The sequence below is a fragment of the Chroicocephalus ridibundus genome, chromosome 5 (assembly GCF_963924245.1).
Source record: "Chroicocephalus ridibundus chromosome 5, bChrRid1.1, whole genome shotgun sequence".
Lineage (NCBI taxonomy): Eukaryota > Metazoa > Chordata > Aves > Charadriiformes > Laridae > Chroicocephalus > Chroicocephalus ridibundus.
In genome coordinates, this window is record NC_086288.1 from 10,837,615 (window position 1) to 10,854,401 (window position 16,787).

Consider the following 16,787-nt stretch of genomic DNA (forward strand, 5'->3'; position numbering starts at 1 on the left):
CTAAAAAACCCTCTTAAGTCCCACAAACGAAAGGTGAATGCCAGTCCTTCTCTTCTTGTGCCTCATAACCAGAAGGTTGGGTCTGTGCAAAGTGTTACCCCAACTTTAAGGAAGGGGAAAAGACACGATCTACCTCACCAGTGCTATAAAATTGCAGGACGTGCCTGTGTCACTGTTTCCGTCACCCCTACTCCCCGTTGTACCCTGTTAGGTGGGGTCACGTGTACCTGTAACTGTGGTACGTCCCTACGGGCCAGCGTGTACTTCTCGTGACTTAAATTGGCTGGTAAATCAGCAGGGATGTTGCTTTTAAGTATGAAAAGATGATTCAAGAAACTGCTTATGATACCAGAAATGTTAGTATGTCAACAAAAAATGTAATAGAAAAAATACAATTATGTGATATATAGAGACATGTGGTTTCTGTAAAAGAAAATCGCATGTTCTTCTAGTAAGATGTTTTGAGCATGTCAGGAAATTATGGACTTAAGAATCAGTTGAAATTTATTTGGTCTTTAAAAAAGCCTTTGGCAAAGCTTCTCACTGAGAAGCTGCCAAATAAATTAAGCAATGTGATGTACTATGGCAAATTAGAAATTCACCAAGAGACAGTAAAACAAAGGGTAGGAAGGAATTAGCAATTTTTAAAGCATGACAAAAGGCTAACAGAGGGTTGTTCCATTAAAAAGAGTGGAATTGTGCGTATTTTAGCAAATGTGATCAGCACAAAATGATGACTGTGGCTAAGAGAATTGTAGACAATACAACCTTATGTGCATGAATCAAGATTAGGAAAGGCAAAGCTTGAAAAGGAATAAAGAGGCTGGCTGACAGACAAACAAGGGCGCAAATGAAGTTATTGTTGACAAATACAAGGTACTGCACCTTGGAAACAGAGTCTAATCATGCACCTAGCTGTCTGATATAATGAACTGTAACTACTCAGGGAAAGTATCTGAGTATCGTTGTAGACAGTTCAATGAAAACCTTCTCTTGGCATGAGCAGCAGTGGTTAAAAAGTACATTAGGTATTTCGATGTGTGTAGAATAAAACAGAAATAACACTGAAAATTTTACAACGCTATTATTAACATGGTATTCTGCCACTTATGATACTCACTTCTGGTCACTGCATCAAAAAGATGTATCAGAAATAGAAGGTATTTTAAAAGCTGGTAATGAAAATAATTAGCAGGTTGGCAAGAACTCCTTTGAAGAAAGAAGCTGAAAAGAATGAGACTGCCAGGTATAGAAAGGAGGTGTGATCAAAATAATGCCATGAGATAGAGAAGATAAATTGAACGGCTTCTGTTTTTCTTTCTTGTAATGTGAGAAAGAGGAGGCAGCAAGAGAAACTGAAAGAAACAGATTGAAAAAAAAATAAATTGACCAGTAGATAATTTGTACCCAAGTCCTCAAACTAGACCTAAAGTTTGTAAGGAATGTATAGCTACGTTGAAAGTTATTGCATACGTTGTATCAAGCACACACTGAAAAAACTACAGAGCAACTAAATATCATTTGAGACTGGGAAGACTGTAGGGTTAAAATAAAGATGATACAGGTACTTTGCACAGTCAAGGAGAATATCCATGCTTAAATGAAATAAACTCAGAAGGTAGGACTCTTAACTGTTTCTGACATAAGTCAAACAGTAGTTTTACGGGATTTTGAAAGAACTATTCTCTATGAGCAGGTTGTGCACTATAGTTTGTTGCAGCGTAATTCAGAGAGATCCAAATCTGGCAGCAGCTGGGCTCAGAGTGGGATTTTGGAGAAAACCTGTCAGCTGCGCTCTTGTCTCCTCCCACCTGTGGTTCTTGGAGCAACAGCCTAGTTGAGTCTAAAGAGGACATCTGATGGTTTGGGTAGCATTAGCACAGCGTAAGAGCCGTTCCCCGTCTCGTGGAGGGAGAAGGCAGCTTTTTGGACTGTAACATTGCATGACCTGGATCTCCCCTGTGGCTTTCTGTGTAGCTCTACAGGGTTTTTTGTTTCTTACTCTGCAGCAAGTAGTCGCTGCCTTGAGCTTTCTCTACGAATAGCACAGAATGGCAATTCTTGACTCTTTTAGCTGCTGTCGAATGAGAAAATAAGGGATAGTTTTGCCTTTAGAAGGGCTTTAATTCTTAGCTTCTATTTCTAATAGTGTTAAATTTTATGGGTTTTTTTGAGAATTAAAAAAAAGTAAAGTCTTATGGTGGGACTGGACCCTGGACGTTGGGAGCTAAATATTTGGCTTGATGTTGTTTCATGTGGGGTTTTTTTGTAGATCTAAAATTCTTCCCTTCAAAATGCTAAATATTTGGGTTTGCATTCTGTCATTCTTTGCCTGCAAGTTATAAACATTACTTTATGAGAAATCCATTGGTGATGCTGCTATTGTCTTTGAGCAGGAGAAAATTCTAAATCAGATTAATCAGTCCCCCCTATTCTCATTCGTTCTTAAAAGATATTGCAGGGGTGGCATGCCATGCTCCTGGGAAGAGAAGGTGGGCTCCCACACACTTTGCCACCCAACTGCAGCAGTGACAGCCTTCAGAAGGCATCGTATTGATGATTGTGATAAGGGGCCTCTAGAAGAAGTGGTTAAATGTGTAGGCAGGGAAATGTTGATTGAAGGAGATCCTGGAGAGAAACCCTGGCACACAGAATCTCAGTGGGTGTAAGAGATAAAGTTGCCATGGTGAGAGTGCTTGCTACCATTAGTACATCTCGGTGCTCTTCCTGAAGAAGAGTGCTTACACACTGCTCTGCTCACAGACTATCCTGTTTCCAGTAGGGTATACAGCCAATCTGGTTGGCATTTCTGTTGTAACCTGCTAATATTTAGAACTTACTGTGCTGTTATTCTTCTGCAAGGTTGTTGCTTTAAAACTGTCTTAGGTTAGCATTAGCTTCTAATTTTTTTTTGTTGTCAGGTGCAATTTTAAGATTTGAATGTGAATGTCATGTTTATATGATACTGAGAATGTCATTCTGTAAAGTGGCTGGCCAAGAGAAATTCTCTCTTGCTATCTGTTTGTTTAGTACCTAATCTCTGGAGCCCTTGAAGAACTACTGAATGAAAAGTTATGCAGCACTGATGGAATGTGTCTTCACTGAATGTAAAAAAGGGCTAAAAGAGGGATGTCTCCCAGCATCATGTTTTAGCAGACCTGAATTCTGGTCCTGTGTATGTAGAGCTGGGAATGCTGGATATAATCTTCTGACTGAATTCCTCTTAGAAAATGAATCGGGCCCAATCTACAACCCCCTCTACTCTGCCCGGGTGAGGCCACATCTGGAGTACTGTGTCCAATTCTGGGCTCCCCAGTTCAAGAAAGACAAGGAACTACTGGAAAGAGTCCAGTGAAGGGCTATGAAGATGATGGAGGGACTGGAGTATCTCTCTTATGAGGAAAGGCTGACAGACCTGGGTCTGTTTAGCCTGGAGAAGAGAACACTGAGAGGGGACCTCATCAATGCTTATAAATACCTAAAGGGCGGGTGTCAAGAGGATGGGTGGTGCCCAGTGACAGGACAAGGGGCAACAGGCACAAACTGGAACACAGGAAATTCTGTCTGAACATAAGAAAAACTTCTTTACTTTGAGGGTGGCAGAGCCCTGGCACAGGCTGCCCAGAGAGGTGGTGGAGTCTCCTTCTCTTGAGATATTCAAAACTCTCCTGGACACGTTCCTGTGCAACCTGCTCTAAGGTGACCTTGTCTGGCAGGGGGGCTGGACTAGATGATCTCCAGAGGTCCCTTCCAACCCCTGCCATTCTGTGATTCTGTGAAACTCCAACCTGAATTTTGACAGAGCTGTTTTGGAAAATGCTAGTGTTACCCCAGAGCTCTGCGGCATCTGCACCAGGACTCTTGGGATCTAGATCGCAGCTCTGCAGGAAACTGGAAAGTGCTTGAAAGCCTTAGTTAAAGCTAGATTTTCCAGGCTTCCTGGTGTAGAGCTGAGCTTTGAGTAGAGCTGGAGCTCTCAGGGCTTTTGGACTCGCAGGCTACAGCAGCGAGCCTTGAATCCCTGGCACAGCTGGCTGCTTCTGAGACAAACCCAGGGAGCGGGGAGTAGAGTGCCACTCAGTAGGGTAGGGGAATCACACCTCGTTTGCCAAGAGTTCATCAAACCACTCCATGTTTCAGGTGAAATATTTTGCATTCAACAAATTGCCATTTTCCAACAAAAATCTGTCTCACTGAAATGTTTCCAACCAACTCAAGTCACAACTGAAAATGAACGTGTGGAGCTCAGTCTGGTGCCAGTTTGTCCTGATCACATGTTCATCAATTAGTAAGGAAAAAATGTATGTATTTGCCAGTCTGTCTGCAGGGAGTAGCCTGGAATGCTACTGTCAGGATTTAAAATCCATTTCTGAAGCTATAGGGAAGAAAACTTTCAATATACCTGCCACTATTATGCTGGGCTCAATTATTCCTTCCATTTCATGATTACTGTGTTAATCAAGAATAATTATATGCATACAGATTGTATAATTATATATGTATAATTATATGTATATAGATTGTATTAATGAGTGTGGCTGTTCAAATAATATATAAACCATTACATACGGATGAATGGATAGAGTTCTCTTTAAAAGGTAATCAGGTTTGGGCCTGAGAATACCAGGCATTGTAGTCGTACTGGAGCATGCAGTCTCTATGAGAAAGAGCCTGCAGTCAAAATATGAGGACAGTAAGATTAACTGTGATCATTAATTGACTGATAAAATAGAATAAATGGCAAACACCATCTCTCATGTTTGTATTTTATCATAACAGAGCTGTTTATTTTCTGGTAGAATTGATTTACAACAAACTGCTTCAGTAGCGCCTTGGTATTGCCAGGTGCTGTGTTTTTACTCTAGTGATACATGAATCGATGATGGACGTTGTTATGCAGGTTGGTGTTTTGTTGGGTTGCTCTGGACAATTGTTATTTATGAGGTTGCACAGAATGATCATCCTTAACATGTAATAGATAGGGGTTGGTTTATTTGTTTGTTTTTTAATCAAGAAAGCTACTGCTTATAGCTTGGAAGTCTCTTCATGCACTGACAGGTCATCAGGGTCCAGTTGTAAGGACTGTTTGATCCAAAGCAGACTTTGTCATTTCCATGCTGCAGAAACAGATGTTCCTGATTTTTTTTTTTTTTAACTTGAGTCTGATGTTGATGTTCTTTGACTTATGTGTGAAAGAATCCTACTGTTCTTTGCGTCTGACCTCTTTCCAAGTGCTGGGAATGAATTCACTCACTAGTTAACTTTTCTTTTTTTAAAAAATGGTGTGAGTAGTGTAGAGTTGAGATTTCTATAATGCTAGTAAACTGTAGTAAACTGTTTTGCTTAATACATGCTTTTATCTTTCACCTCTTGATCCAGGTTCATCAGCACCAAGACAGGGGCGAGACCTTTCAATGCCAGCTATGCCCTTTTACCTCCTCCCGCCACTTCAGCCTGAAACTCCATATGCGTTGCCATCAACATTTCCTCAGGACAGAATCCAAAGTGAAGGAGGAAATACCAGAAACTGAGGTGAAGGGGTCACCACAGCTAAATAGTGACTCCTGCCCGGGACCACAGAGGGAAGGAGGTGGACCTGACCTTACGGGATCAGCATCTGTATCTAAAACACCTGATGTGGCTGGGCAGCCTAGTGGAGGTATTCCACCTTTACTAGTGAAAGAAGAGCCCAAAGATGACAATGGCATCTCAGCTGCACCTTTTACTCTTAGCACTGTTGACAGAGCCCCCAACAACACAAAGCTGAAAGACTCCTCTGACTTTGTGGCCAATACAGCATCAGCGCTATTCAGCCAAGACATCTCTGTCAAGATGGCATCAGATTTTCTTATGAAGCTGTCAGGTAATTGAGCAGCAAGCGGCAGCATCAGCTGCTCCTTTATGGGCTAAGAAACACTTTGCCTTGGGTTTTCTAGGTCATGGAATTGCAGGGAGAAAAACACTGTAACTTCTTAACTTATAATTTGTTCCTTTTGATAAGGAGAGCGTGTGATGGATGGAAGAGGGGAAATGGTGAGAGGAGAGAGGGATTTTGCTGTTTAATTAATGAGATTGGGAGTGAGACTTTTTATCTAGACGTTCATGTTCATTGACAATTACCTTGGCATATCTCATTTGGTGCGTTTTTCAGGCACGCTGAATACCTGTAGCTCTGGTTTGAAATCACTGAGGATCACAAGTGCCCAGCATTTTACAAAATTCATCTCTTAAGTTCTCTGCCTTTGCCTATCTGTTAAATAGGACCAATAAAGTATTGGTCACCTTCCTTTCAGAGTAATATTTGAGGTCTAACTAGTAAATACATGTGAAGCGTGAATGTTACTGCATTTCTTGATTATTAACAATTAAAAAAGGTAGTCCTAGAGATCATGAACAGCTTTTCAATTTTTTTTACTACTTTAATTGAAATCCATATCTGATGGGTGTGTTTCCACATGCAAAGCATATGTTTCTTGTGTTTTCTTTCACTGTCAGATTGTTGCTGTAAGAATGATACTCATATGTGAGACTCTGAAGTGGAGGATGTGTTTAGGATGAATCTATTATATTTCATGTGCTCTTTTATTGATTTGACCAAATACTTCAGAATTGTGGACATGCTGGAGGGGTATTCTATACTAAATCTTTTCAAAATCAGCCTTTAATTTTTAAAGAGAAAGAAGTCAGGAAAAATGTCACTGAAGAAACTTCTGTTTTGCAAGGAGGTGGCAGTCCCTATGGGAAGTTTTAGACTTTGGAAATAGAGGATAACCTTTTCAATAGAGAATAATTGGTCACCTTTTTCCTTTAAATGTAATATAAGTTGTATTTTAGCAAATTTTATTGTCGGGTAAACTAAGGAAGTAGCTCTGTCCTACTGCCATTGCCTTGATGAAACCACTATCATTTATTTTGGAAAGGCTTGCTGTCCTCATCTGCACAGACCTTTATACCTCTGGGATTGCAATTCTGTGGGGAATCGAGTAGAATGGGTAAACATAAGAAATAAAGCCTGAGGCTTCATGGAGCCAACCAGGAAAATGGAAAAGAGCTGAGGACAAGCAGGAGGTGAAATGGGCTGTCGTAAATGGTTTGCTGTGTGGATTGGAAGCTACAGAAACCTCCCCTTTAAAAAAAAACAAAACAAAACCAAACAACAACTGTTGATATAATTTATTATTATGAATAATAAAATATCAGCGAGGATGTTTCTGTTTTGGTTTGCTTGTACATTTTTTTTAGTTGAGTTTTGAATTTGGACTCTATATGAAATCCATTTTCTTATGTTGTCTGACAGTCATCCCATATACGTTGTTGTTCCAATGTCTATCTTAAATTTGGGTTGCGGTGCTCTAAGTGGCTCTACACATCAGCTGTACTGACCAGTGGATGGTTGTGCTTATGATGGCTGCATGTAGCAAGAATGAGAGCAGAAAGGAGAAGGGGGAAAGACCTGAAAGCTGAGAAAACATAGAATGTTTTGATGTGTTTTTTTTCATGTAGCAGTTGATAGGGAGCTGTTTACAGTTTGGCAGACAGTCATGTTTTCAATGTCTGATCTATTGGCATCAGAAAAAGGATACAAATGTACATTATTCATGCAAAAGGCCTATGCAGTTATTTTATGGTGACTTACTGAAGGTCTTGAAACCTGACTTGTATGCACTGTTACCTAGCAACATGTTATAAAGTCACTGGGGGAGTGAGATGTATCTGCAATTTTGTATGTGTGCATATTTGGATTAAAATGTACTGCCAGTCACCAAGTTTATTACACCAGAAGAGCAATGTTAAAAGGAAAGGAATTTCTTTTCTCCTGAGATTTATATTGTGTTATATACATTTAGCTCATGCTTTCCTCCATACAGTGTGCACAAATGTAGAGCAGAAGTAATTCTTTTAGCAAGTTGGCTAAGTATGAGCTGCATTTTTTTGACTGCTTGCTGCGCTGAACCAAGTTCCTTTGAGTGATTTCTTTATTACGACACTCTCGTTAGGCCCATCAGAACTTCAATTATTGGCCTTACCTTTTCAATGATATAAATCTTTTGACATCTCAAATTGTATATGCCAGTTGTAACAGCCAACACAGATTTGTCGAGACCAAATTATGTCAAAACAATCTAATTTTCTTCTCTGACAGGCCTTGTGGCTAAGAAAGAAGCAGTAGATAGATATATAGACTTTTAGAATTTGGCATTTATTCTTATTGAATATTGATGGTTTAAATGAACACTTATTTTTGCTTGCCAATGTTTATTGCTCCTCTTCTTGGTTGGTGTCGGTTTGTATGTGCCTAGTTTCATAGGAGACCTCAGGGCCTGTTGGTTTTAATTTCTGGGCAGTTTCAGCCTCTTCTTTTTCCAACCGCGTGACTCAGAGGAGTGCTTGTCTCCCTCCAGACCTAAGAGTTACAGTTTCCAGAAGTTTAACTGGTGTGCCTAGGGTGAAAGATGGTACAAAGTTGGTGCTTATTAACTATTATGAATTTTTAAATCGAGTCTTAATAGGCATGTATATAATCCTGGCTCTCAGTATTATTTCTGATTGTGCGATGCAGTACCTTTCTAGTCTAGCTGAAGTGGATATCAGATGGTTGGAAAACAGTACATTGAAAGTAGTTCACAGTGAAAAGAGATCTGTAAAAAATGTGCAGCTGTTCAATATAAACAGTTGCACAAATGCAAAACCAGGAACAACTAGCTAGGTAACAGTTCTGTGGGAAAGGAACAGGAGTTAACAACATCATACTGGTGCTAAAAAGGCCGTCATTGTACTGGGATGTACACAGAGAGAAATAGCCTCAAAGAAGGGGAAACAGTCCTGCTCTTCTCAGTCTTGCTGATGTCCAGGGTTATGGCACTATAGTTTATGAAGACTGCAGACAGTTGGAAAGACTTCAAAGGAGAGCAGCAGAAATGACTGGAGGTTTAGAAAACATGTCTAGTGATGGATAAAAGGGAGTGAGGTTGTGAAGCCTATAGAGAAGACTAAGAAGAGTCATTAATAAGGCTTCAATTAATTAAAAAGTTTTTGTGGGGAGAAGAAAATAATCTGTTGGTCATTCATTGTAATTAGGACAAAAAACAATAGGTTTATATTGTTGTGGGGTTTAAGTTGGCAGGCAAATCTTTCAAAAAGTTGAGGTAGGTAAACCTCTGTGATAGCTTGGCTGGAGACATTGTGGCATCTCTGCCACTGCAGAATTTTAAAAACAGGTTAGATAACTACCTGTCAGATATGGTTGATCACATATTAGGCAGTAGGATGGACTAGATCTGTGTATCTTGGTCAGCGAAATATAGGACATCTGAAGCAGTTGCAAGACATTTCAGCTGAACAAAAGCAAACAGCAAGCTGCAGGGAAGCAAAGTGGAGAAAAAACTTACAGACGTTCAAAGTTAGACCTCATTTCGAGTGGGCCAGAAATGAACTGTGATGACAAACTGAAGGAGGGTAGTTTTAGATTAGATATTAGGAAGAAATTTTTCACTGTGATGGTGGTGAGGCACTGGAACAGGTTGCCCAGAGAAGCTGTGGATGCCCCATCCCTGGAGGTGTTCAAGGCCAGGCTGGATGGGGCTTTGAGCAGCCTGGTCTAGTGGGAGGTGTCCCTGCCCAGGGCAGGGGGGTTGGAACTAGATAATCTTTAAGGTCCCTTCCAACCCGAACCATTGTGATTCTATGACACTGCTCAAAATGGCCTCTGAATTTTTTTCTGAAAGACTTAGGAGAGCTTTAGACTTACAGAGATAGATTTAAAGAAAATACTGGTGTGGGTGACCTTTTTGAGATCTCGTCAGCCCTAATTCTGTGCCATTGCTTGCCAGAAACATTTTTAGTTACATGTGTTATGACATTAGGCATAACAAAAATCACCAAATGTAAATCTAAAAATAAGAACAAATCTTGAAATTTTTTCCAGATTCCATTCTCTAGGTCCTAGTTTAGGGTAGGAGATGCTTTTAAATTCACAAGAAATTTAAAAGAGTTCTCTGAAATTTTATTTAAATTTGGAAAGGATTATTGTTTGTAAAGACAACTAGCAGATGAGTCTTAACATATAAGCTGAAGAATATTTAAGCATGGGCATGCTTTTAGCTTCAAATGTTCCCCGTCTCATTTCAGTAGGACTGCTTGTATGCTTGAAGTTGCCCAACTACTTTGCTGGATCACTGTTTTGCCAGAATGTTTTCTTCCCCTAGTCCGTTAATTCCACATTGAAACTTTGTAACTGCATTCATATCTTAATTTGCGGTGTATTTTCTTTTCCTGTTTCAAAGGTTTCAGCAGCAGACATTATACAACACATCCCTCTAAATACTTTTGTCCTTCTACCCACTTCTAAGGCTTGTTGTCTTTTGTAATAAAAACCGGCTTTCACAGTGATCCAAATTACAATGGCCAATGTACTCTAGTGAAGTTATTACTATGCCTATGTTATATGCTGCAGTTACTTTTCATAACACTCAAAAATAAATGAATCCCATCAAAATGAATGGGATTCTTGCTCTATTGATCTCAAAGGAATTCTGTGTGGAAACAGTAATTGTGAAGCATACTTCATTGCTGGCCTCTCTCCCCCACCTCTCTGTGTTCACCAAGTGCATTAATCTAGAAAGCATGTCTCTTCATCTTGTGGCGGTGTATATTATCAAGTGTGCCCTGCTTCTGCAGTTCTTTTTATGTTCCCCAAGTTACTCGCGTGGAAAAACTTTAAAATAGAGAGGAGGAAGGAGAGAGAACATGCTGAGGGTCTGGGGCTGGCCATGTTAAACAAATGAGAAACTATGTTTTCTCCCAGTTTAAGTCATACCTGCTGTCACCATCGTGTGAGGAGTCAGATATTTATTTTGGAAAACAATGCCATCATGGGATTTTGGTGACTGTCCAAAGCACTTGGACTTTGCATTCATGTTTTATTAGCTGACTCCATTAATGGAATAATGAAATAGGAAATCACCAGACAGCTACATACAAAATATTAATTGATAAGCTAAGTAATCACTTAGATTTTTTGTTCTGTTTGGGTCTTGAAAATTACAGCATTCCTTAAAGGTAACACAGGTAATTTGAAACGTTTTAGCATTTGCCATTGACAGTACTGAACTGACTGCCTTGAACTCTTCAAACAGCTATTTTTAATAAAATAAAAGCATGTCCAATTAAATTGTCATAATTGATGTATTTGTGTAGCAAGTTCCAAAGAAAAGACCATGCTGCCTATATTTAGGATTTGTAGTTTATGCCAGAATGTAAAATTTCAATTAGAATATGTAAGCACACAGGACTGGCAATTATGGAGCCACATCCTTAATTTAAAAATACTGTGAATTCCATAATGCTGCTGTCAGTGTAAATACCCCTGATGTCATCAAGCTCTCTCTTTGAAGTGTCTCTCCAGATTCACATTTTCATAATTTCCATATAGACCTTTAATTTAAAATAAAACCAAAAAAGGGCGATAGCATGGCTAATTAAAACTTGGGCAAATAAAAGCCTGTATTAATCTTTGCCATTGATATATCACCACCCTTATAATCTCTTTTCAGCAATTGCTAGTCTTACATCCACAATTTCCTGACATCCTTAAAATCATACCCATCATGTTTTACACCTTGAAGAAATATGTAGAATTTAGCAAGATAAAGCAGTGTAGGCTCTGTTCTAATCCAGTCATTTAAAATGCAGTATAACAAACTGCTTTTTTGTGAACTCAGCCCAATATAACTTAAAAGAAGACATGAATATAATTCTGGACCAGCTCTGTGCTTATAATGGGGTTTTAATATCTACACAAACTCTTATACTTGGAGTATAGACTAGACTGATGGCTCTTTTTGCTTCCCTGATTACACCGTTATTCTGGGCAGAAGTCCTAGCTCATGAGCCTTACTGTCACATCTGTCCAAAAAGGGAATTGAAGACATTGTTAGTTCAATCATCTCTGATTGTTTGGTTTGGTTTTTGTTTTCTTAAACCAATACAAAAGTCTGTCTGGTGGTGTTTCTCTCCTTCTCTGTTTCTGTTCCTTTGTAGAGAGAAGAAATTTTCATACTGCAAACAATTCTTTCCTATCAGCACCAAATTTCCCTTTGCTCCTTCACTCTCCTTCCTCTCTTTTCTCCAGCTTTCCCCGAATTCTACCTATTCTGCTGTTGTTTTGATTTTTACCCGGAAAGGAGAAGGTAGTCTTGGCAGATATTACGACCTTGTTTAGCAGGTGGGACCTTGGCTGTATAGCAGACATCTTGGGGCATGGTGGGATGTGTGGTCCTATAGGTCCCATAGCAATTTGTCTAATTCCTCCATTCCACTTGGACTAGAACACTGTGAAATTTTGAGGGACAGTAGCAGGACTGATCATTCTCCAGTGCTGTGTCTCATTTTGCTTGACTACAGCTCCTTAAATGCAAAGCAGCTTTAGAGAGGATCGGGATAGTTAGCTGGCCTTTTCTTAACCTCTGCTTACACATTTTTAACATACTGAAGCAAGATGGTTTGGAAGACCTAATGTTTTAAGTGGTCTCTAGGAGCCCAGAGATGGCAAGTCTTCGCATTATCATCCTTCTCATGATTGTCTATTCTGACGTTCCGCTGCTTTGATAAAAAAGAAATGTTTTAATGCTGAGCACCCTTGAGTCACAAGTAGCTTTTTCATTGATAGTTCCCGTCCTCTTCCTTGGAGTCCTATAGGTTAGTTCATTTGGCTGAGGGCAGAGTAGAGGGCTCTGAAAATGAGATGTAATTGAGTTAGCACTCCCAGGAGGGTTAAGTAACATGAGGTGCTCTGGGACAGATGATTACTCCAGGGCAGAAGACACTAAAAAGAAATGAGAGACCACCTAGACTGTCCTGCCAGAAGAACAGTATTTCTCCTTTTGGGATACTTACAGTGTAGACACCCTTTACATCTAATAAGTTGAACATAATTTATCAGCCCAATTAGATTTTAGTCTGGAGATTCTCCAACAGGTTCCAATTGCATAGATTTTTCTTGCAAAGCAATTATCTCACCGGTGGCGTCTTTCTGCAGTGTTTGTACCCCTTACTCAGTTCTTGAATGTCATCAAATACAAGCAATAGTCTCCGTGCAGAATGCCAACACATACCTGCACATTTCAATTACTACTCCAAAAAAAGTAGAAGACTTAAGTCATACCATTTATTGAGCATAGCTGCCTTCAGGATAATGATGTCCAGTGTCGGGGAAATGTGTCTTCCAAATACTGCGGAACTGATCTGTCAAAAGTCCTTCGTTTGTTTTAACCACTGCAGCTCACAACTAACCAGCTGGAGTGGAAGGCTTCCTGTGTCATTCAGATGCTCTAGCTCCAGTAAGACCTGGATAAAACACTCTCCTTTCTTCCTTAGGTATAAGTCATGCCATAGTTCTCTTGCCATGGTGGCTCTGAGGAGAATCACAGGAGATTTTCTTGCAAGATCTCAAGGAGACCAGTTCAATTTGCAGTGCTTTTTGGAATGTGGCCTCACTTTCCCCTTTTCCTTCAGCCGTGACTGGCCTGGTCTCTCTCATCTTTGTAGCTGTAGTAAGGCATCACTTGTAAAATAATATGGTGGTGCAGTGGTGTTCTGTGGTGTTTTCATCACAGTTCTTGTCAACCCAGACTCTGTAGATCCTTTTTCTCATGGCTGCTTTTGTGGCAGCGTTTTTGTTGTGGATTCTTTTTTCTTTTTCATGTCCTTTGCTCAGACAGATGGAACGGTGACCAACTCCTTGCTGATTGTGACTTGTAACATTGAGTTTGGCTTGAAGTAATCAGTCCATTTTTCTTCTTTCAATTATAAACATTTTGAGCATTTAGAAATCCCCATAAGTGGACTGATGCAGTTAGCAGCTTCTATCAGAGTGTTTCAGATTAGTGGCAGATGCCCAAAGCTTTTCTTGTGGCCTTTGGCAGTTTGAGGAAAGTGTTATAATTTTCATCATCTACTTTTGCCAAATGGATCAAATGATTCCAGTTTCCAGGAAGATAAAAATCAGCAGTCTGGAATCTTCTTTGATCTGGTTTCTTTTTTTTTTTTTTTTCTGGATATGGAATGGAATGGAAGAAATGGAGAATTATCTACTCTGCTTGAAAGACTGCTGTCTGTTGGTTGCATTTGCTGGGTGGCTTTTTTTTTTCTTGCTCTGTATTTCAAAATTAAATTGCTGGGTGTTTTGGATTCAGTCTGCAGGCAACACATCCTTTAGTCCATTCTCATTGCAGTTCAGAATGAGTATGAATATAAGTTAAATATGAATTAAGTATATGTATGTGTATCTATTTTTGTACGTAGATAGAAGATGTTATTCCGTCTAGGGAGTAATAATTTTGTAGCTCAAATATACTTTAATAGACTTCAACATTGTCTTTTTAATCCTTGTCTAGTTCTAATTTTTAGAAGATTCCTCAGTCACACAGTTTTTTAAAAACTGGTCTCAGTCAACTTTTACTTCCCTTATTTGCAGGTTTTTTTTTTCTTACATCTGTTTATTATTCTCCCTAATATGATTAGTGGATGCATCATAGTTGCTTTTTCCCATGTGTTAGCAATTTTGCCCATAATTGTGGTGAATCGAAGATGGGACAGAGGCAAGAGTGGTGGGGATTTTTGTTGGTTTGGGGGTGCCTTGTGTTTTGGTTTTGGGGTGCTTTGTGTTTTGGTTTTGTGTTAGTTTTTTTCTGTCTAGTTTTAATGTATGGATCTGATAGACTGGACAACTTCCCCCTTTTTTTATTTGTCCTTCTATTTAGGCTTCATTTACATTGGAATCTGCTTTAGTACATTTCAAGAAAGAGTAAAAGCCCCATTAATTGAAGCAATTCAGTTGAAAGCAACCCAACAGTTGTCTGATTTTATTTGTCTTTGTTTTCTAGGGGAAGAAAAATAAGGTAAATAACTCTTCTATTTTTGTGATTTGTCTACAATTAAAATGTTTGATTTTTGGAAAGTGTGGTCGGTTCAAGGAATGTCGGTTAATTAAAGAAATATAACCCTGCTTCTTTCCTAATTTATTAATTCTACTTCTGTCCAAAGCCAAGCAGCTAGAATAGGCAGAACCAGCAACACAGGTAAGAACAATAGAGAGTTTCGTTTTCCCTTCCTGTAATACTGCCAAGTGGGCCATGTTTTATATTCCTCATTGGTGATGTCTTTTAGACACACAGGGACAAACTGAGTATACAGATCTCATGAAGTGCTTATTTAGATTATGGCTAATGTTGTGCTGGTAGACTTGTTGTCGGCATAATTTTAGCATTGTTAGCCCAAATGGTGGCTCAGAAGTGTGAGGGAGCAGTGGCTTATAGCAGCGTGTGCTGTCGCAGTAGGAGAGATGATGTGTGTGGAAGGGAGAAAAGGGGAAAGTGAGACATGGGAAAGGAGGGAATCTTGAAGGATGCCCTGTTCAAGTCATTCTGGGTGTGTCACTATCATGAAACTATGTAAACTCAGATGTGACCTACACCTATAGGTGTGACCTTTTTGGTTCTCTGAGCTATTAGAACTTGGCATCATCTTAGTAGAGTTTGAGAATACCGTGGGATGAAAAGAACAGAGGTACCTCTTGTTACTACCATTGGTTTGGGTCAAATTGGCTGCTGAGTTTTGGTGTGGTAATAAGAGGGTTTAATAAATGCTAATTTCTTCCAAAATCACCCCCTTTGATCCTCCTTCTTGTGGCAAGGAAATCCATAAGGCATCTGCCACTGCATACTGTAGCACCTGACTGAAAAAAATCCCAGTTTAAGGCTGTGATATTATATGAATTCTGTTTCAGTGATTCTACTTGTGTATGGATGTTTTTACATGGCTCTTAACCTGCCTTATAATGGACCATGCTATATGGTTGCAAACTCACACTGATCTATGTATGAGAGTTTAATATCACCTCTGTATTTTAAATGGTAAAAGCGTATGGTGACCTGGTCTATAGTGCTTCCTCTACCTTGTCTGTTTTCTGCCCTGGTTCATGGGTAGATACGTAGCTGGCTTCACAGGTTAATGATTGTTCTCAGTGGGTCATCGTTACCTCTTCACTCAGACTCATGTTTCCTTTATTTTCTGGGACAGTTGGAATTAATACCTTGTTGAAATGAATAAATTCAAAAGATTTTTTCCTCCAGGTTCTCTGAAAGTTCAGGCAGAATGCTCTCTATCCATTGCACTCAGCTCCTGGTGGAGGTATTTTTCATATCAGTAGCAGCTAGAGTGGCATGTTTTAAAAGAGAAGAAATAGGCCCTTTTTTTTTTTTTTTTTGGTGACCATTCATCACCCCAGGTCAAATCCCAGAATAGACTGAGCTGGACAGATTTGCTGAGAGACAGGCTGAGAGAGTTGGGGTTGTTCGACCTGGAGAAGAGAAGACTCCGGGGAGACCTTATAGCGGCCTTCCAGTACCTAAAAGGGGCCTACAGGAAAGATGGGGAGGGACTCTTTATCAGGGAGTGGAGCGATAGGACAAGGGGTAATGGCTTCAGACTGAAAGAAGGGGATTAGACCTTGGGAAGAAATTCATTACTGTGAGGGTGGTGAGCCACTGGAGGCCTAGAGAAGTTGTGGAAGCCCCATCCCTGGAGGTGTTCAAGGCCAGGCTGGATGGGGCTTTGAGCAGCCTGGTCTAGTGGGAGGTGTCCCTGCCCATGGCAGGGGGTTGGAACTAGGTGATCTTTAAGGTCCCTTCCAACCCAAACTATTTTATGATTCTATGAGATGTGGGCCTGGATAAAGAAGATAGATGGATTTTTTTATTTACTTTTTTTTATAAGTACCTTGGTAAGGT

At 39.8% G+C, this 16,787-nt stretch overlaps 1 protein-coding gene across 8 annotated transcripts in view; it reads left to right on the plus strand.

The window, feature by feature from the left end:
- Positions 1-16,787, plus strand: part of ZNF827 (zinc finger protein 827) — a 110,872-nt gene that overhangs the window by 38,741 nt on the left and 55,344 nt on the right. For all 8 annotated transcript variants that reach the window (XR_010071334.1, XR_010071335.1, XM_063336713.1 and 5 more), the window contains exon 4: positions 5,380-5,863. Coding sequence is in view for 6 of the 8 variants with exons in the window: in XM_063336713.1 (XP_063192783.1) it covers positions 5,380-5,863 (484 nt within the window). In the remaining 2 variants the exon portion in view is untranslated. The remainder of the gene's footprint in view (positions 1-5,379; positions 5,864-16,787) is intronic.